General features: G+C 37.9%; 1 protein-coding gene across 12 annotated transcripts in view; it reads right to left on the bottom strand.

Annotated features, from left to right (window-relative positions):
* ZNF521 (zinc finger protein 521) overlaps positions 1–22,919 on the bottom strand; it is a 229,676-nt gene that overhangs the window by 95,099 nt on the left and 111,658 nt on the right. For 11 of the 12 annotated variants that reach the window (XM_056484126.1, XM_056484115.1, XM_056484117.1 and 8 more), the window contains one exon: positions 22,048–22,132. In XM_056484126.1, coding sequence (XP_056340101.1) covers positions 22,048–22,132 — 85 coding nt within the window. The remainder of the gene's footprint in view (positions 1–22,047; positions 22,133–22,919) is intronic. The other variant, XM_056484116.1, reaches the window with a different exon arrangement.

The following is a 22,919-nucleotide window of genomic DNA, read 5'->3' as shown; positions in this document are numbered from 1 at the left end:
CCTTAAGCCTAACATTTTGAACTAAGTTAAGGATGTGAAATGACAGTCTTTTCATTTATCCATTCTCTCCTCCTTTCCACAGCTCCAGCATTAACTACATTTTTCTTATCATGTATTTTGGAATAAACATGTGCTGCACCTGTGCAGCTTTTGCAAACCTCCAGTGTTTCCACTGGCTTTGGAAAAAGGTGACCTGCATACTCACACTGTTTGCTGGCTCCATTTCTCCTTTCCACCCCCTCACAGTGTCTTCTCTTCCATGTCATTTTGGACCATTTTTTCGTGTTTCTCCGTAATCTCTAATAGCAGCCTCTCCCACCCACCCCATGGATGTGCTTTAGAGGGCTGCAGTTCACTGCTGCTCAAGTATGTGAAGCCTTCAAGATAACCACATCAACTGAAATAGCTAACGTAGCAAGCCAAGCTAATTAAAACACACTGAATTAGAATATAGCTACACAAGTAAAAGATAGGCAGAAAAAAACCCACAGAGCTGCCCACTAATACAGCTAAAAGAGCACCAGAGCCTTGCTACTTAATTGCAGAGGCTACTGGCAAGCAGGTTTTAGCTACAACAGATGACTCCCCTTTAGCATCCAAGTCCTGCACAGACTATTCTAAATCAGACTTTATTCATTATGATGAGCTACTATGAATTACTTCAGGATCTACAGTTAGTGTTAAGCAATATTTGTTTAAAAAAGGTTTGAGGGAAATCTTGTTAAAAATTCTGAATGGTATTGGAATTTTGAGCATACGAGCTTGCCATTCTAAACCATTTGATTAAATTTAACCATGGGAAGCTCTTCCAAGACCTAATGAAGCAGCAATTACATCTGAAGAGGGAGCCAAGCCAAGAATTCTACCATTCCAATAGCTCTCCTTTGAACATCATGCTACAATATCTAATCTTCTCAGTTTTGAATTTATACATAAAATAAATCTCCGAGCTTTTGGATTTGTATAAAATAAATCATATAGAAAAGCATGTTGCTGTGTTATTTTTTTTAATATAAAGAGCTTATTGTTTTTAAAAATTGAGACAGTTTTAAGATTTTTAATTCTAAAAAAAAAAAAAAAAAAAAAAAAAGCCTCATTCATGAAATAGGATCCAGATGAATTTAAAAATTGTGGAAGCATTTTCAGGGTCTGGCTGAAAAGCAGATGCTATGTTCATGCTCACTTCCTGTATTTCACAGTACATTAATAGGAATTTTGACAAATAGATACAAAATTAAAAAAATATTAAATAAGCATGGAGTGAATATTAATATTAAAATAAATTGCTGGTCCTAATTCTGATTTCGGTTGCTTTTTCATAAGCATTTGATCACAAGTCATTGCAATCACCTATCTAGTAGCTCACTGTATTGGTGTAAGCAGGATAAGGAACAATCCCAGCACTTTCCCTTCTGATTAAAAGGAGGAGCTGTTAAAACCAGAAAATGGTTTCATTTTTCATGCCATCAGCAAATGCAGATTGTTTGTTTTTTTGAATAACATTATTATGTTGCACAAAGATGATCTGTTTTGTGATTTAAGATGTAGCTGGAGCAATCCAAGTGCAGCCAAATCGATGGAGGCAATCTTGCTCTATTTCTAGTTTTCCAACATTTCTTTATTACATGTAATAGAACATTTTAGCATAATAACTCAGAAGTCCTGAGATACAGAAGATGGAGAAATAATGTTGAAAAGTAATTCCTCACATCTGGCTTTTACCACATGAAGTGCAAATGGTGAACTTAAACATGGAAATACAATTTACTCCTTTGAAAGTTTACACCCTTATCTTTTGCAAAGAGCATACATTCATTTCCAGTGCCTCAAGGTAAAGACTAAGGCATCTATCTCAAGAACAGTATCAGAAGGATTTGGAAGCAATCTTTTCATAATGTTTCTTTGGAAGGGAAGCAGGGTTACTCAAAATTCATAGCGATTATTAAGTTTACATTCACACAGCAGATATGGTACCATATTATCTCCCATCAACCGTGTTGTCACCTGCTGAGAAACTCTCCTTGGTTTAAGACAGCCATTCATTACAAGGCATTAGCACTCTGCTGCACAAACCAAAGTTATGCCCCATAAGTGAACTGGGCAAGCCTGTAATACACATACTCAGCTCATGAGGACTGTGTTTACCTCTTTTTTGAGCCCTTCATTTTGGTGATTTAATAGGCAAGCAATTTCTTACTTCAGCAGATTCCTTCTATATTATCAAGTCAGGTATTTCTGCACAAATACGTGGGTGTTGAAAAGACTCACAAGGCTCCCCAAAGCTTTGCTATATCAGTGGAGTGTGCACTGACAGCAGGGACTCTTTATGACAAGAAAAGCTGATCAGCTGCAAGCTTTCCTCTTGATGAACCTAACTCTTCACCAGGTCTAAACTAAGCCTGTGGGTTTTGTGGGTTTTTTGCTTTGTTTTTATTTTGTTTTCTTAGCCTTCTTTGAGGCCTGCAGAAAGTTATGAAATAGATTTTTCTAGTTCTCCCAGGAGCAAGGCCAGGCTCACATCCTGACCTCAGAAACAAAGCAGTCCACAAAAGCCAGCCTTCTCTGCCTAATATAAAGCAAACTACAACATGCAACACACAGCAATATTAAGAGTGAGAAATGACAAGCATTGTATCAGCATTGGGAAGAAAAAAATAATAAAGCCCAGCCGTATTAAAAATTCCAGCAACAACAGTATTAACACAATTTTGGCACTGCTACTGTCTCCATAACAAGGGTGGAAGCATGATATTCATCTGCAGAGTGTTTAGTTGAAAGGAAGATTTCAATTACAAATCAACAAAAAAGAAATCCTTTATTGCAGAGGGTTATTTGTTTCTAGACACTTCAGCCATCTTATTCTGTAACCATTCTACTACCATTTGGGTACTGTAATGTACAAGCACATACAGACTCTCACAACAAGACGTAATAATGAAAATACAAAATAAGCCTAAGGACTGAATCTCCTCTCAACACCATCAGTGTAAATCAGCTCAATCAACTGGGGGACATTGGTGTGAAAATTGAGTGAGGACAGAATTGGGCTCTGATGCTTTGAACAGACTGCTCAAGTATTTTTTAGAAATGTGAAGGCTATTAACTGTGGGTTTAGAAGCTTGGAAGACAAGAGAGGTGTAAACATGATAAATCTTATTCTCATGGTGAAATAGCATCAAGGAATCAAAACATGGTCCCAGAATACATAAATACTGAAGTTTAAGTTGCTACCAAAAGCATGTAGAGTTTTACACAAGTAAGAAACAAGATTCTTATCAAAGACCACAGGATTAAAACAACTAGTTCCCATTAGCATGAATGACAGTGGTGCTCGTGCAAATCCCATGTATGGTGATGGAATATGGACTCTGAAATCTCTGTGACCTTGATGTGCAATATTTATGTCTACACCTTTAGCCCCTTGTGCATAATGAGATGCAATCTTTTAGCTTTATGCACTTCACCAGGCATTCAATTAGAAACAGGAAAATTTTTTTTTTTTTGGAGGGTGGGGGAAGAATGCTAAGCTACTTAGACAGAAGGTAGTGAATCAAAAATTGCAAAACTTGAGCTTTCAAAAATAGCCTGAGTGACCTCTTCCAATACTCTGACCACTCCATCACAAGCAGGAGGCAACCCCTGTGAAGAGCGAATTCTGGCAAAGTTCTCTCTTCACAGATGATGCACAGCTTAAGCTATAATGAGTTTTTGGGTTACAAATGCTGAACGCATTAATATTCCTTGATGATAATTATCACAGTATAAGCACCTTTCCCAATGTGAGTAGCATAAAGCAACTGAAGCAGCATTTTTACTACATTTGAAACAAGCTGGAAAATGGGATTTTCTACTCTTGTAACCTGAGGTCAAGATACATCAGGCTATGCATAATAAGTATGTCTACCCTATATAACTATATAGACCTTTCCATATATTCTCACACATGCATGCAATTAACACCTTAATTTTTGAATACTTAAACAAATATACCATGCATATGAACATGATCTCCCAAGAAAAATCCAACGTTTTAAAGCAGACACAAATAATTTTCAAACAAGCTATACTAGTATTTCTTCCAGAGTGAGTAACTTTTTTATGATATTAAAAAAAAAAAGGTGGCTGAGGCTGATACAAACTGAAAATTAGAAAAAATATTTATATTAATCCAAATAGAAAATAACATTTGCAGGTTCCTTCTTCAGGAGTTAAACTATGTGCCACACTAAATATGTCTCATACCCACCACTACAAGCCTCTATTTTTTATAGCAACATGTGGAAATACAGTTCTTCAGTGGGCCCAAATACGTGCACAAAGCTCACAGACTGAGTAGTGAACAGGAGGGCTGGAGATATCCCAAGGAAACAGGGGAGTGGGAGGCTCAATCCAGGCAGCTGAGCACCTGCAAAGCTGTCCCTGACCTGTCAGTGCAAGCAGCAGAAGCACTGTGCTGCCTCTGCATGGGGCAGGAACACGAGCAGCTGGGCAGCAGCAGCAGCAGCAAACTGATTTAACAGCCAGACAGGCTAGCTCAACCTTTGTAGCTTCCTCTTACACTTGGACAGGGGCACATATCTGGGGGTTATCCCAAGAAACAGATGAATACCTATTGCAACACATGTGGAACCCACACACCTTTGAAACATAACAAGAAACATGCTGCCTTTAACAGTATGAATAGGCTTGGCTGTTCTATAAGTAAAGATATTTAATTATTATACAAGTACTTACTGAGGATTAATTAGCATACAACAAGGATCTGAAACTTGCAGACGTTTGTCAAAGAAGACAGGGTTTCTAATGATTTATTATGGTTTGATTAACAGCATCATGCTGCAGCTATGTCATTAAATCTCTATTTTGCATACTACAGAACCTAGAAGTGCTACCTAGTGATGAACTGTTACCCTCAGAAGAGGGCAACAATGTGATCTCTGCTTTTCTCTCACCCACAACTCAAAAAACATTAATTGTAAAAACTATGTATTGGTAAGGCTGCCTTTGAAACGAGACCTGTGAGTAACAGGGTTTTTACCAAATGTTATAACACTGTTTTAACACCATGCAAATAAACTTAGTGTAGCTTTCTTCTGACAAAATGGGAGTCAGTTTGAACTCTTAATCCAAAAAATGGGAATCAATTCTGATGTTCTGTTGGTGTAAAATCTGCTGAAAGTATTTATGACATGCTGTTCTGCACTTCCTTTAGGAAATACGCCATGTTACAACCATTTCAAGAACTAAAGCATAATTTTTACTTATGTGCTGTAAAATGTCTCAAAATCCCATTTGAATATATGGCAAGGTTTCGTAGGAACATTTGCTAAATATTTAAGAGCACTATTGGCTTATTAAATACTGTAATGTGAAAGCCATGCAAGGATGATATAAAGCACATGACATTTTTTTTCACTTAACATTGGTGTGCTCACTTTGAACATTGTACAGTCCCATTCATCAGAAGACTTGAAGCATTCTAAGAAATACTCCTTATCAGATAAATGTCATCTTGTTATTATACAAATTATTAAATCCCTTCTTGGTTAATTGAGTAAGATCTGCTCCTCTGCAGTTAAATCCCCTTTCCATCCTCCACTAAAACATCTGAAAAGATCACATCTGAAAAGATCACATTTAAAGATTAAAAGTGATGCAGTGGAATTGGGATGGCACAAGGTATATTGCTTGTATGAAAAGCAAACCTAAGGGAAAAAAAGGGTCAGGTAGAGAACATGCTTTGGTTTGTCATACATAGAAACTGCATGGCTGACCATTTCATAGGCAGAAAATGGAATTGGTTTCTCTGAACATTACAAGGCATTTGATAATTACATAATACAGTGACAGTTGTGCTAAAAAACCAGACTGAAAGTGTTCTATAAAAATAAACATTTCCATTAAAATAGAATCAAAATAACTTGGTTCACAACAACAGATGAATTTCAGTAGAACTCGCTGAAAAAAGATTTAAATCCACAATGAAATATATTAATATAAACTAACAAGGAAAAAAATCTCTTGGCATGGAATTGCCTGCAGAGTGTGCATTTATTCTGTAAACACTGTAACAATGATTATCTGTCCTTCCAGCTCTCAGTGGAGACTCCTGCTTTTGAAAATGTCTTGTGGTGACTTACTAAATTCAGGCTATTTCAATTAGTATTACTGCACATTAAAAATTAATTGTATTATAGAGTGGATTAAGGTTTAAATTTCAGTTCTACAGTGTGTGTGCTAGAAATGACAGCTAAAAATCAATGCTCTCTGGCCCATAATCGGAAGTTTGTACGACCAAATAGTGTGGAACTGGCGTCAGTTTTAGAAGAATTGATAGTTCAATTCAAGGTGTGTCAGATCTAATTCCTGATTTAAATGGGAATGCTACCCAGCTACACTATTAAGTTAAAGAAGAAACTGAAAAAAACCAAAAAGCTGCCTTGCAATGAAAAAAAATGGACTATGTTCACAAGGATGGAAAAAGTCCAAATTACAGCTCAAAATTTGTGTTTGGTATCACTGAGGGAAAAAAGATGCTTTAATGGGATGATGACTTCATTACAGAAGACACATATTTTTTTCCACATTTAGAACATGTTGTTAAAATACCACCCTGAATGGCAATTTAGGCTCCAATCTTACAAACACTTGAGAACATACAGAGTCTTATTGCTGTATAAAAGGAAGTTTGTGACATTTATTCATGTGAATACAATGGTATGCGTAGTTGCAAGTTTTCAGAATCAGAGCTTTTCACTACAATTCCAGATGTACTGTGGTGCCACGCAATCCCATTTAAAACTTTTCCTGAGTGTGACAGGCAGACACAGGTACAGAAGGGAGCTTGTGGACCTCGTGAAACTCATGCTTTGGGACATTTTTTTTTGGTCAAACAGTGTTGGCAAGGACAGCACCAAAGGATGCAGACAGGAGAGCCATAGGCCAGCACAGCTGGGAGCCTGGTACTGTGCAAGCCATGCAAAGAGCTGCAGATTCTGTGTCCACCCCTCAGCAGAGCACCAGCAGGGGATGTTGAATCCCCAGGCTGCATGGGAGAGGGGACAGGAACACTGCTATCCAATGTATCAGAAGTGACCAGGTGTGTGGGAGCAGACAGTGGCTCTTTGTTCCTCCAGTAAGTGTGTCAGCAGTGGTCTCCTGAGCTGCCCCATGGCTGTAGAACACAGGGCAATTTCTTCACCTCCACAAACACAAAATAAATTGTTATTCTACACTTTATCATTTGACAAATCAGTTAAAACTTGCCTGCATGGAAGAAGGCTCCTCCTTACAGCTAAGGCAAAAATCTGCACTCTTACCTTGCTGAAACTACTGTTAAGACATTGCCATTGTAGGTTGGAAAGATTTTTGAAAAGAAAGTGTCTTTATTAAAATATTTGTATCTTCACAATAGTAATAATTTTTCTTACTTGGGCAAAATGAATTTTGCAGAAGGTTTCTTGTGGTCATGGCACTGGATGATAAACTGACACCACTGCTATAATTCTTTATTTGAATGTGAACACAGTGCCAAAAGGAAAGGAAATAGCTCAAGCAAAATCATTCCTACACTCTTCTGTATTGTAAAATGTATGGGGAATAGCAGGAAGGCAAAAAGCATGTTCCACTTGTTATAAATCTAGTATTCCTTCTGTCTGAAAATGGTTAGCAAGGAATGTCTGTCAGAAACAAATAATTTTTTTTTAAGAGCAAATCATGAAGAACACTTCAAGTCATGTGAACAGACTGAGCTGGCATCACTTAAAGTAGTGCAAAGCCACACAGGATACCAGAGCCTGGAATTGAACAGTCATTGGTGTGTATCTAAGAGACAAATTGATGTCCAAAATGTTTTTAAAGATCCCTTGTGCTACATGGATGTCCAACAGCAAGTTTGGTATCAAGAGAGTAAAGAAGATGGGTTGTAATAACAACAATAAAGAAATAATCTGGTGCAAAAAGACCCCAAGGTGTAGTAGTCATCCCTGTGCAACAATCACCCTTCACTGCAATTTAGTGATGTTGCTTCATTATAATACAGCATACAAAGGGGGCAATATTAAAGGCACACTATTTAAAGCTACAGGATCTGTTGTGCCAGCTATAGCTGGTACTGAATCACAGTTATAGATTAAAAAAAAAGTAATTTCAGCAGAGAATACTGAAAAATTAAAACTCTCCTGAAGGTGCACAAGTGTGCCATTTTTACAAGACTTAGCTGAATGCCACAATAAGAAATTGATGCTAAAGACTGACAATACATTTTATAGTGTGAACCCTTAAAGTCATTACAAAAGCACAGCTATAACTGGTTGCAAATTAACGACAGTCAAGAAAGACAAAGACATTCAACTGGTTTAGGTAAGGGAGAAAAGAATCATTTTTATATGACAGGACAATATATAGGAATAGAGAAAGAGATTTGTGCAGGGTGCAGGACCTGCAGAGTAGATGGACTTTGAAGCAACTTCCAGAATTGCAGTGACAAAGGAAAAATTCTGAATGGGAGTAAGAAAATGTTACTGACTCATGGAAGCCATCACAATTTCTGATAACTCTCTTGCTGTTAACTGGTTCTGACTGGGGAAGAAACAAAGGACAATTTCTGCTGTGTGGAGCAGGTGATGTCAAGAATGGATATCAGCTGGACAGCATCTGTGAGGAGTGATGATACAATAAAAGAGGAGGAACATTTTTTCTTTAAATTGCACTCTGAAATGGATAGGAAATACAAACCAAATTTGGGATCTCTAAGGCAAGCAGCAGAATTCTTCATTAGCCAAGAGATAATAAAAAACACAAATTATTTAATAGCTTGCTATTTACAGCATTAAAGCACTTTTCCTTCTGAATGTACATTAACTAATTTGTCTTGAAAAAAATCTCTGTGGCTAAGTACTGTCTCCATTTCACATTTCAGTGACTTGTTCTAGGCCAGCAAAGAAGTCACTGGAAATGCTGGAACCACCACAGACTTGAATCCATTCTGACTCCCATTTTGACACATTGACATGAAAATTGTCTTTGTAGCCTGTCAAGCAAAGACATGAAAACAGTACTTGGACAAAAAGAGGAATTCCCCTCCAAACAAGAAATGAGAATAAGGCAAAAGGAGAGAGAGGGACCATGTAAGGCTACAAAAAAGTTAACTGCATTTGTGAGACATAATGGTGTAGGAGAATTTAGAATCAAAGTGCTTTCAAATCTGCTTTTTAAGGAGATGAATGAGAAGAATACATTTAAGAAAAAAAGGGAAGCTGTGTTGAGAATGATTCTCTTGTCAGAGAAGAAACCTTCTCCAACTGAAGCTTTAGCTTGAAGGAGACAAAGAAAATTACCAGCCCACAAAAAGACTGGCCTGGAGGACCCATCACAAGGGTTGAAAGAGATGCACATGCAGCACAAAAGCGGCAGTTGATGTAAAATACGATAACCTAGGTGACATATCATAGAAATTAGAGTCCTATTTTCTGTCACCTAATTTATTCCCACGCACCACCATGAAGGATTTTTCCTGGCGGTACAATTCTGGTCTGTACTGCTAGGCATACTCCATCACTAGTGCAAATGCAGAAGCAGGTAAGGGTAGAGAATTTTTCTAAGATTAGGTTTTCTAAATAAATGAAATTTATTTCATTTTTCACTTATTTCCTTTTATTTTTCTATTTTTTTCATTTTAGTCTTCTTTTTTTAAGCTCAGCTATATTTTTATCAAAAGATTTTAAGAATACCATCCCTGTTAAGTCTGACTTGAAGAGTAACAGCACACAAGGAGTGTGGGTTAAAAGTTCAAATTTGGCAGGGAAATGTCACTCATCTGAAGAGATGAGTATTTAACTGCTCTGGTGAAAATTGGTTTTGATTTGATCATGTTATGACAGTTTGCAAATCACACTTTGCACTAAGTGATATTTGGGTTAGGCTTTTTAACCAAACTTTGAAGGAAACGGAGGGCTGCATTGCCTCTGAATGTTTAATTGAGCGGGGTAGTAAACATCAACATCTCCCAAGCTGTTCAATAAATTACACAGTGCTCTGCAGGAGTCTCATCTGGGGGACTTGGGGATGGAGGATTTTTTTGCACTGTTATCCAGTGTCTTGGCACTCATATAGGTGTGCAATGAAAAGCAATGAAGCCAGGAGCACAGTGGGTTCATTGTTAAGGTTGCCTGTGAGAGGGTTGGGGAAAAGGGTGCCTAGCCAAACAGCTAAATATTAAGAATATACTGCTGAGGTCCTGAACTTCAACATTCTAATAAAGTGCTGTGTGAGAGAAAATTTGAATTGTGTGGCTAGGCACTGGAAAAAGAAAGCCAAAACAGGATGTTACAGGCATATCCTTAACTCTGGCCGCTGCACATGTGCTTTCTGATGGCTTTTGATTACACAAATATACTATTCCTTTTATCATTCAGTCTAATCTAAACACGAGGCTGGTACCTTTCATCGTAAGCACAGTGAATGAGGCAGTGCTTTGAACTAAGCTTTGTCCAACACACCGTGAATAGCATATTCTGTAAAGTCTCTTGGATAAGTACCATAACTATCAGATTATATTCATGTAATAAAAATCATGTGATATGTAGCTGTGCACCTTTGAGCAGGTCTCCTTCATTCTGCCCACTGCTTCATTTCCTCTGGGGCTTCTTATAATGCCCTGAGACTTTCACAACATATTCAAAGAGCAGCTTGGTTAAGAGAAAGAAAATTTACAAAAAGGAACATTTCTTCTTCTTTTCTTTCTATATGTTGAAATTACCTCTATAGTTATGTTAGTTTCAGGCCATGGGACAGAATCACTCATTTCTGCCCTACTGAAACATTGGTCCAATGGTTTTATTTGCACATTTCACTAGAAGGTTATATTATAATTTCTTCGCAGTCTAGAATCCTGAGATTGAATGCCAAGGGTCTGACAATTTTGGGCAAGAAAAACTTTAATTTGGCAATATTTGCATTTCACATTTATGAATTAGGGGTTTTTAATATTTGTATTTCACAGATGTGTATATCTAGTTTGCTGATTGCTGAAGCACAGGTCTTACAAGCTGAAGGACATGATATCTAGTTCAGCTTAAATATACATGTGCATGCACCCATGTATAGAAGAGGCTGCATTCAATTGCAAAACAGCTTTTCTTTAAAGTAGGTATCACCCTTTTACTTTACAGCTGATTTTCTAACAGTTCCACTTAAAGAAAATAACTCTACAAGTGAAAAAGGATGTGCAGAGTATCTTTTGACCATAGATGGTCTATGAGGCATGCAAAAAGAAGGATTTTAACACAAATATAATTCTAAGCTCCCATAACGGCTGAATTGAAAGCAGTGCTTATGGAAAGTGAGGTGGTAGCTCGGCCACTGTGCTGAGGAGATTGAAGGAGTTACTTTCCTCAGTAAGGATCATTGAAAGTGTCACTGGTTAATTCCTGTTCTATGCTTCTCATTAGCATTACTCTCAAGTTTCTGGTTATCATATCCGAAATATTAAGACATAATAAGTACGAAGGTGCAGATAATTGGATATTAACCAGACCATACTTGACTGGGCAGGAGGTAGGGCCTTGCTTAAACTAATCCTGAAATGTATTAATCACCAATTAATGAATGGGTTTCAAATTCATTTTCTATTATAGAACACCTCTGAGTATCTAAGCTTTTCCTAATAAAATGAGTTGGAATAACAGGATAGGAATAAGAAACACTCCAATTTGAGGCTGGTTTGAATTAATTCCCTATAGCTTGTTGTTAAGTTCATTGAAAACAATAATCCTAGAAGCAGTGACTCTCTATATGCAATATATATACATGTGTGTGTGCATGTGTATGTGTGTGTGTATAATAGCACTTATAGGCTCTATCTGTAGGTGCAAATGGTCATACAGATGCTAAATTCAGAACAGAGCTAGTTCACTGCTACAGCTACTTCTTCAGAGCAAATATAGCTCTTTAATATGAGCAGCATAAGACCTGCATCAACTTTAGATAGAGGTTGCCAATTAACAATTTTCATTGTGAAGACAGATATACATATATATCAACGTATGTTTAAAAAAAGCAACCTAGAAAACATTCCCTTTCTCCAGCCCAGCACGAAATATGGTCCACACCCATCCACTCTGTTGACCTGGGCACTTGGTAGGTGGAAGAAGAGTGGTAGAAGGGCAGAGATTATGAAATCCTATTAAGAAGCCTGGTGGGTAGATAGAGGTGGGTGGGGAGGGTGAGAGAGAGTATAATTAAGCCCCAGCTTCAAATAATTTTGGTAATTTTGCATTAAGCATGCACCCTTAACCAGCTTTAGTAACTATATTGGCATGGTTGTACTTTTCTCAGCTAAGAGGCTAACTTGCTGCACACAGATAATCTCTAAGTAACAGAAGCTTTTGCTAACTTGGCAAAAGAAATGCAAAGAACAGAAGAAAAAAAATCTCATATCTTTAATTAAAAAAACCCAAAAAACAACACGATACCCCCCAGCCCCCCCTCCCTTTTCTTACATGCCCAGCTTAATTTTAAAATTGATACTTTAGCATTTTTATTATTTGAAATGGGTGCTCATACTGTACTAGAAAGAAAAATCTGGGATTCTTATTCTTACTAATGAAGAAAATTATAACAGACGTGGTTGAAGTACTATTATTCCCCTTTCTCTCTTCTTGCTGTCCTCAGTGTTATTTACATTGATGTGAATTGCAAGTAAACCAATATTATCCATCTCTCTGTTTTTTTCCTTAATTTGTTGACTTTAATTTTAGTAAGCCTTAAATAAGCACTTCCTGAAGATGAAGTAAGATATGCAAGCAAGTAGTCCTTTTATCAACAATTTTGCCACAGAAACACACAAACATTTCAATGGCTCTTCATTAGCAAACAAATCAACAAGTGATATTTTAATGCATGACTTTATTCCATCTCTGTGGGGACCGTAGTTGAGAGTGTGATGTACAGTACAGAGAAAGGAATCATCAGCCACAATGTCCCAGGGCTCTATCCATTGAGGACTTCTCAGCCTCTGCTTAAAGAGTGCATTTAATTGACTGATAGACAGTAGCTTCTTTGTTCACAGAAGACAGCGAAGTAATGGCAGCTTGAAAATCGTACCATCTACAGGATCTCCTGAGACTAGTAACAGGGGGATATGTGTCAGGAATAAATAAATAATCTAATTATTAAGCCACTTCCTGTCAAGTTAACTCCAATTTGTTGGCTTTTGAAGGCAACAAAACGAGGCATTTTTCCTCATTATGCTTCTCTTTTTATACCACTGGTAATCACAGGCGGATTAAAGGGTGCCTGATTGGTTTTTTTGTCAAGGAACTGAGAAGCAGCCAACAGTACAGAAAAACAGAGTTGGGGTTAGAGGAAATTTCATGCTTGTCTCCTTTCCAGCTCCCTAACAGCCCACACTGCTGCCCCATACAGTGCTGCCAGCTGTACAGCAAATGTGTGCCCCTCCAACGGCGGCCTACCAGGCCACAGGCTCCATCCTGAGAGCTGTGAGATACCTTGCAATCTTGGCAGGTAGCTACTGCTGTCATAGGCATAATTCTAAAGGTGACCTACGAAACCCCGTCAGCTCACCAAATGCAACAATATCAGCAGCTCCAGCTCGACACCCACTCTCCGTATTGGCTTCCTTTGTTCCGCTTCCCGCGTTTACATCGCGGGGAGAAGCCTTGGGACCAGCTCCCTGGAAGAATCAGAGATTCCCTGCTCAGAGCAGGGGTGGTTTGGAAAGGGAGAAGCCTTGGGATGAGCCCCCTAAAGAATCAGAGATTCCCTGCTCAGAGCAGGGGTGGTTTGCAAGGGAGAAGCCTTGGGATGAGCCCCCCTAAAGAATCAGAGATTCCCTGCTCAGAGCAGGGGTGTTTTGGAAAGGAAGAAGCCTTGGAATGAGCCCCCATAAAGAATCAGAGATTCCCTGCTCAGAGCAGGGGCTGTTTGGAAAGGTGGTGGTGAGGCTGCCCTCAGTGCTGACAGCCAGACCCGACCCAAGGAATGTGCTGTGGCTCCTGAGAAAGCCGGCAGTGCAAATGGTCAGCAGAGAACAAAAGGAAGGCTGACACCCTGCCATCAATGCAGCCTGTGGTGCCTAAGTACTGACACCACTGCCATGGCTGGGAGGAGAATCTTACAGCAGGTGGAGGGTGGGGAACAACTTTCATACTGCCTGGCACTGCTTTTCCATAGTATCCTGTTCATTGGGTGCTATTCATGCCACAGGAACTTGTGCAGGAAAAATCTAAAGCTTCCATGCACTTTGCTTCATTTCCTTACAGGATGAACTCCAGCCTGAATTGTGGACATTTTTCAGATGCTCCTTTCAGTATCATTATTATTACTATGAGTATAACTACTAGTATTATTTAACAATATGACAATTGCATTCTATTTTCTTAAAATTTTTCAATCCAAAGTTCAAAGCCCCCATTTCCCTCTGCCCGCCCCCACCAAAAAAAAAAAAAAAAAAAAAAGAGTTCATGGTTGTTTGGTTGTTTGCAGATTGTGTCCTGGCTGAACCATTTGTGATTTGAAAAGCCCAGAGAGCCTTTCCTGAAAGCTCTTTCAAAAAGCAAGGAGCTTTTCTGCTTCAAACCCTGAAAGGAAGCGCCAGCTCCAAGCAGAGCAGCTCAGCAGGGAAAGCCAGCACCTGGGGACAGCGGGTGGCAGGGATGGGGCACCCATAGCCCCAGCAGGTGACACACAGAACCTGCAGCCCAGAGAATGGTGCTGCTGGAACGTGTGTACAGCTGCCTTTGCCACTTCCGAATACATCCTGAATTTTTTGTTAAATTGCGCAGATAATTAAAGCCTCTTCATATTTACAGTCTGCTTCATTGGTACCATGAATTCTGTTTTCAGTTACTGTCTGCAAATTCCCTCCCCACGCAATTTCATACTAAGCAATAACACTTCATTTTACATAAGTTTTATCTGATGTCCCCATACAGAGCTGCCAGCTGTACAGCAAATGTGCAGCTCTCAAACTGAGGCCTACTAGGCCACAGGCTCCATCCTGAGATCTGTAAGGCACCTTGCTGTCATTGGCAAGCGTTCCCTGCTATCGCTGCTACCATCGCTCCACACCACACACAACTTAAAATCATCTGATTATTAGAATTTGTGGTCCACACTCCATTTTATCCTTTATTTAATCTATCCCCAGATCACACATTTGTTTAAATGTTTTGGCTGGTTTACAAATCATGCAGCCATCTGCACAGTAGGTGTGACACCATTTTTTAGACAAAAGTTACATTACAAAACAACAAGGATAAAGTCATTTGAAATGCTTTGGTGTTTGTTATTCTGCCTGGTTTGCTTGGACCAACTCTAAGAAATAAATAGAATTATCTGTGTAAATCGATGAACATCTATGAAAAACAACACCCAGCAGAACGCAGAGCTTGCTCCATTACCTACGTTAATATCATGACAGCTGAGGAGAGATGACCTGGCCCACTTCTCATCTCTCCTGTACAGATGGCTATTAAAGAGAAAGTATCCCTTTTGTATGGTCCATGCAGAAACCCTTTATGGGCTTTTCAAATAAGCCAGCATTGCCCACAGGAGAGTAGCTTCCTGTTAGTATTAAACAGCCCAGATTTTGCCTATTTTGTAACCCAGCTCCTCATGAAATAAACCTATGTTTTCTCAGATCTAACTCCAAATGCTGATTTTCCTGGGTATTTCAATTGTATCTCCTCATTTTGCAGACAAGGTGACCAAGTTTCCTCTAACTTCTTGTCAACTCTGCCTGTAAACAGGAGATTCCCAGGCATTCAAATGATTTTATGATGCTAAAAGGGTATGATCACTCTCTTCACTATAAATCGACAATTTCCATTTTCTGCTGCTCAAAAACCAGTGAAAAAAGACTAATGAAAGGAAGTCTTCACCTCCTTCCTCGTCTAGTGCGTAGATCTATATCTTTGCATCTTTTTTCTCCAAATCTCAGCTAAGAAGGACTTTACAGTATCAGATTTACTGCAGAGTGATCAAACTGACGTTCTGAAGATTTATTACTTGAGGTCAACATGGTGCAACAAGTATTAGCTGCTCAGCACAGCTTTCTGCATAAGTGAAAGCAAAATCATGGGGTTTTAATGACCTTAGGCATTAGACAAATAATAGAATGTGTGAATGCCACATGCTATTACAACCACACAAGAATTTTCTTGGGCTGATTTCCAGAACCCTGATTGAAGTATTTCCTTTGTCTTGACATCAGTGGTGCTGTCCACATGTACCATAATATACACTGCACAAATATGAGGCAAATAAGATGATTTATTTGTATAGGTTTATTATGCATGCAGTTAATACATGCATAATGCAAACATGCACATCCACCCAACACACAAGCATATATACATATTATATCAGTGTTGCCGAAAAAATAAAAATTATGAGTTGCACTAAAGTGTGTCTTTACATCTTCTAATGGTTGCATACTATTTGTTATTTTAAAATACAGCTGAAAAATTTCTTTGCAGAGATCTTAAAATGTTAGATCACATTTTCTATATACCCTTCTTTTTAAGCTTCAATTGTTTCAGCATAGATTTGGTTACTTGGGATTTGATGAAGTATTTATTTACTGATGTAAACTGGAATTCCTCTTTTCAACTGCAGGACTGCTTCATCCTGTTTTCCCATTTGCTTTCTAACTTTAGTGCTCAGTACCTTTTTTTCCATTCCCTTCACTTCCTCCTCCTGCTCACATCTGCTACCCTGCTCAATGCCACATAACATCCTTCACTCAGAGACAAACTCTCCTCAACAGACTTCACAAAACGGGTTTTACACATGATACTGAAAAGGTTAAAGAAAGAAAAGCCTGTTCACTTGTCAGAAATTACATATTTAGAAACTGTCAAAACTGGGGTTTCAAAAGATACCGCATCCTTCCTCTTTACTCCCCAGTTCTTCAGAGGGGCAGTGCTTCTTGCTATGACACTGAGCCTTGCTTTCTCCATCAACAAAAGTAGCAGCAAACTACAAAGATTGTGGCTGTTTCCCCCTTTTATCATTCTCTTTGTCAGCCTGATCAGTCCTCAATGGTAAATGTGCTGCTCTGTTGTGCACAGCCAGCGGCTCGCAATTTGCTCACTGTGTTTCATGAGACAGTTGTTTGTGGCTGTTTGGAACACATTTACCTCTTTGGGGATTTATGCGCTAGTTGCAATGCCAACCTCCATAGTGATAGAAATTTCTTTCTAACTAAAATAGATAATTAGAAGCTGGTAATTATTGGTCAAGAATTATCAGAGTGAAAAAAATTAAGCTCTTCATAAATAGTTCTTGGCAATGTCATCTCTTTACATTATCTCATGCCTAACAGCACTTTACTCAGAGCACTTACAAATTTACACTTCTGCTGTTGAGCTCCATAATTTTATATGGAGTAATTCCTTTCCTGAACTCCCCCAATTCTGAGCCATGCTGTACATGCATGTGTGCAAAATCCAAGGCAACTGCTACAGCAACTCTTTAGTCTATTTACACCTAACTCTATCAGATACTACAGACATAAAGGAATCAGTTGAAGATCAAACAATGTTTAGTGTGTCTGCTTAAAATAACAGTGAAAATAATAGGAGGAGCAGTGGAGTGCATCAAACAGAACACAAACAATGGCAGACTCTTTTCCTACTCTCTCAGGTCAAATGCCAACTGTAAACTATGTGATGAAAACAAAGGAATGCTAGAAAGCTTTTCTTCCACAGAAGCCGTGTACCCAGAAATAGAATTTTCTCAAAGAAGGCTGCTAAAAGTGCTATGTATTTCACTCAGAAAAAAAAGAAAAAAGCAGAAGAAAGAAGACAACTGAAGAAATAACATTTATGCCAACACTTTCTAAACCCATATGAAACCTGGATTTATATTTCCTCCTTTCCCACCCAACAGCTGGAAATTGTTTCACCTGCAAATGTCAGTACATACACCAACAAGCAGTTGTCAATTGTTGGCAATTATCCTTACAGTTACTCAAGCAAAAGTGCATGCCTACATCTAGGTCCAAAATAATGCCAAAAGACAGGGCCTATTTAAAAAACCCCACATCATGCCTTGATTTCTGTCTGCTAGCATCCCCTAGCCTAGCCTGACTCAGTGTGCAGTTTAAGCTAACATGGCTCTGCTTGATGAAGTACAGTGTCTGGAAATGTGTGGACAGATCTGACAGTCAGAACTCTTGAACTTAACTCACTTAATGCAAGCAAGGGATTCCACTTCCATGCCTCTTTGTCCTCATGCATTCAATGGAAAAGGCTTACTGCCCCGTCCCATCATGAAGATGTTGGGAAGACTGCAGAACAGTTCTAAAATGGACCGTTCTAGAAGTAGCAAACGTGTAGTTATTAAAGGAAAGCTGCCCCTATGACATCTTTTTATTACATAACTTGTATAATGTAAATTGCATTGTTGTCAAAGATACTTAAGGTTACACTTCACTGGGTCATCGGCAGATTTTATTTTCCATTAGGTGGCATAATCCCTCTTGTTGAGTTGATTGAAATGTATAATAAAATCTGTAAAAATGCTATATACTCTTAACAAAGAAGAGTAAGAGGCTTTTCAAATAGCCTCTAATCCTTCTTCCCCTGCTAAATGTCTAGTTGAGATTATATTTGATTAGACAAAAACACACACATATATACAACCTAAAAATACCTACCCTCAGTGGAGCTATTTTAGCCAACAAAGTAATTCCAGTTGCCTTATTTAAAAGTCTAAGTTTCACACTGGGGTTTTATAAGTATAGCTTTGCCTCAGTGACCTTCCATAATTCAACTTCTCTCTGTGGATGTTAGCAACACGAACTCAGCTTACATCGCAGGATCATGTTCACGGGGCACAGTGATTAGATGGGACACCATCAACTTTTCTAGGCTTTCAAACTGCATCATGATGTTGAGCAGCAACTGTTTCCCTCAGCTGGCTGAACATTATCTCTGTTAGTGGTTCCCACTCATTTCTGAATGGAGTTTGGCAGATGACTTTCCACTTTCACATTCGTCCCATGTACAAAGTGCCTCCCTCCTCTTTTCTCTTTTCTCTGAATTATGATTATGGAGCCCTTCAGGTAAGAAGACACTGCATCCATCAATAACCACAATTCAGATAATGGGAACATTTTACTATGAGAGGAAATAACAGTTCCTGACACTGGCAATGATGTCTGTAAAGGCATTTATTGCCCCTACATCTGATATAGGGATTATCACACCATTTGACTTTTAACTCCTGCCTTGCCACATCACCTTCCTCCTCTCTTGCATTTAGACTCTTTTCTTTCTCTGCATCTTCCTGAAGCTTCTTTACTTTCCTTTTCCCAGAGATCAAAGACACTACATCCTGTTCTGCCAATCACCTACTAGAAAATCAGGGCAAGAAGACACATTTTATCAGTTAACTGTAAAAAATGGGAGGAATCAATATCTTTAGGAAACCATTTTTTTTTTTTTGTTTGTTTGATGTGCTGTATCAACAAGCCAATATTCACTCCAGTAATTAATCTAATATATTTATCAATCTACGTATTGATATGCATGCAGGTAACTACAGGCATATATATTATATATATTCACACAAATGTGTTTGTGTGCATGTTTTTTGTATTATGCATAAATACTATAAGAATACCTACAGATGTACATAAACTAAGGCTGGTTAAAAACAGCTTGATGTGACCCCTTGAACCTTTCTCTCTAGACAGAATGTGGTCTTGGAAAAAGGCCTGTGAACAATGATATAAATTAAAGGGGAGAGGAGAGAGTGAAATTAGAAAGATAGCTAAGGAAAAAATCCAATTAGTGGTGAGAAGACTAACAGAATTGGAGATCAGAAATTGTGTTTCCTTGAGTTTCGATTCCGAGGTCACATTCAAAACTCTCCAGAACACTGATATTCCTTTCACTCCACCCCAACACAAAATCCCCTTGCATTTGCTTAATCAAGGCTACATCATTAGGAACTGCACTGTTAAGTCTGGCAGTGCAGATAAGAATCTTCCACTGAACAGAGATTACCACACGCATGACCGGCAAATCTCCCTGCATGTTTTGCAAGCTCCTTTATTTCCCTTTATCTGGGAAGATTTTATATTAAGCACGTTTAAATCTGTGTCACTATGGTTATGTCATGAAGTAATATCATGCATGATTAGATAGAACACAGACAAAACAATTAAATATTATTTTAAAAGATTTTCTTTCTCATTCAACCTCATCCAGCTTTTAAGAAATTAAACGTAGGCAGTTAATAGCTCAGTTTAAGAAAACACATCTTTTCAGATCTGCAAGCTGAGGCCAGCTAAATGGATTTGTCCTGCTTTACTGATTCTCTCCCCATTTTGCTCCTCCCATTCTGACTCTTTAATAAAACTCATCCAGAAAATAGAGGGAAAAATAAATCTGAGTATTTAATGAAATAAATGAGTTCCTGTTCTAAAAATGTGAGGCACCTGGGAAGTGGGTAGCAAGCAAATACATCATCAATTCCAGCATCATCCCTCATAAAAAGTGTCCACATTCCCCGTCAAGTTTCAGCATCACTATATGCTATAATTAAGAACATTTCAAACATTGGACTCAAATAAAACAGCAGAAATTGTGACTTCTGTTGTTAATACTATCATACTTTTAAATTCCATTACTGACACAGATTGAATACTCTGAAGCAATTAAATTTATCTCCTACCCAAAAACACAAGACATCAAAACTAAGGCTTAACCTAACATGTAAATTGCTTGTCTCCTTTAAAAAAACAGTTTGTCATTTCCATTTATTCATTTTTATGAAAAATACAAAATGTTTATGCTCTAAATATGTAACAAATAAAGTACCCACAGAAATGGGCCATTAGGTTTTGGCAGATAACTTTCTTTTACAGGGTAGCCAAACTGTTAAGTGTTCATGGAAGAAATCTGCATGTTACCTCAAAAGAAAAAAAAAGAATTACCACCAAACCAGAAAGTGAAAAATCAAGCAAATTCTCTGCTGTTTGATATATAATTATTAGCTTCTATACCATATTTTTGATGTGTGTTTTGTAAGATTTTCTGCTATTTTAGCAAGAAAAGCAGCATAAGGGAAGCAGGAATAAAAAATCAGTGGTATCCATCTCTGTTTTAAAAAGCAAAATTTGAAAAAAAGTCTAAAAAAAAACAAACCAGGAGACAATCCTGGCAATGTTATCTTATTAGTGAGCAAATGATGTGCTTGATAAATTTAATTGGCTGATAGAACTCTTAGTGCTATTACTGAGTAGTTACCAAATTGAAAACATTATGGGTAAACCTAGGGGAATCAGCAAATAATAGGAAAATATGAATATCAAAGAAAAAGCAGCTTTTGTTTTTTTCCAATTTACAACTGTAACAGCTTTGTAAACATCAGAATCCAGGAATGCTAAAAGACATTTTTAAAATTCTTGTACCTTAAAGAGTGTATTCCATTACTGTATACTACAATACCTTACTTTTCCAAATAATTTATAGCATTTAATTGTATACAGATACACTCAGGATTTTTTTCCAGACTGCTCAAACATAACAAACAATACTATTTTATGGCCATTTGAATTATTTATGTTTCCTAATGACAAAAACTCACTAGTTTTGATTTTGGTACTGAGGTGCTTGAGAAGTACACAGTAGTGTCATTACCATAATAACTTCTGAAATTAAAACCTGTCTAAAACTCTACGGAAAGCTAACATCCAGTTCATTAACCATTCCTGTTAGTTTGTTTTCAATAATGCAAAAATGATTAGAAGTTTAATTTGCTAATCACCTGTGTTTTGACTGGCAGTAGATATATAATTCTCTGCAGAAGTCTAAACTAGCCCTTGCAGAAAATAAAATATGCTAATGCTTTATCAAGTCTAATAATATGAATAAAAAAATCAATCATGCCTAGGTTAATCATTGATGGATCCACAATTAATTTCTCCTTAACTCTGTTTAATTTTAGAGACAATGGTGATAATGAGTAAGAAAAATGGCTATTTGTCTTTGAGAAGTGTTAATGCTCACTTACCAATCATGTGGTTTGCAACATGAACTTGGATATCCCACTCATTGTAGAAAACCATCTGACATTTGATGCACTGGTAGGTCTTCTTCTAAAGAAACAAGGGTAGATGAAATTTACTGAAACATACAGTTTTAATAATTTCATTATAACTAAAAATACTGAAGTTCACAGTGGTTATTTAAAGCTCTCCAGCAGTGCTTTCATTAAGGCTTAATTATTAATATATAAAAATAACACTCTGCAGGTTCTGTAATACCTTTCATTTGAGTTTTCTGAAACTTGGTAGAGATTGCTGTCAACTTCCTAACTCCATGGACACGTCAGTATTGCTAAAACATCTATCCTACTCATGGAAGGCAAAATGGAATCAGGATATATGGATGTAAGCCAAACAACATTGCAATCAATGTGGATCCTTCATTTTACAGCAGTGGATTAGATCCACTACAGAACAAGGGGGAAGCCAGGAAAAGAACACAGAAATGAGAAATGTGCTGCTCTCATTTTCAGTGGGGCTGCAGAATCTCCTCTGCACCACAAATTTTAAATGGTCAATCAGGCTGCCATTTTTTAAGGAGAATATCCTCTCAGCTAGTCTGGACAAAAAGTTCCTTTATTAGGGCCTTTGCTTCAATAATATCTGTTGGCAAGCCTGTACTAAATCTGGGAATCCTGACTGGAAACTAGCCAAAGAGCATGCCTTCTGGCCACATTAGATTGGGCTTGACTTTCTTAAAAAGCATGGTGTATATGGCTCAAATTTCATTATAAACCAGGAAATACATTACTTTGCTCAATTTGGTGCACAGAGCATGTTTTTCATTTCTGTCTTGATGCCTTTCAAAAAAGATCTGCTCTTTCACTTTTCTACAAGG

This window comes from Oenanthe melanoleuca, chromosome 2 (assembly GCF_029582105.1).
Source record: "Oenanthe melanoleuca isolate GR-GAL-2019-014 chromosome 2, OMel1.0, whole genome shotgun sequence".
Lineage (NCBI taxonomy): Eukaryota > Metazoa > Chordata > Aves > Passeriformes > Muscicapidae > Oenanthe > Oenanthe melanoleuca.
This window is presented reverse-complemented; position numbering and strand designations above follow the sequence as displayed.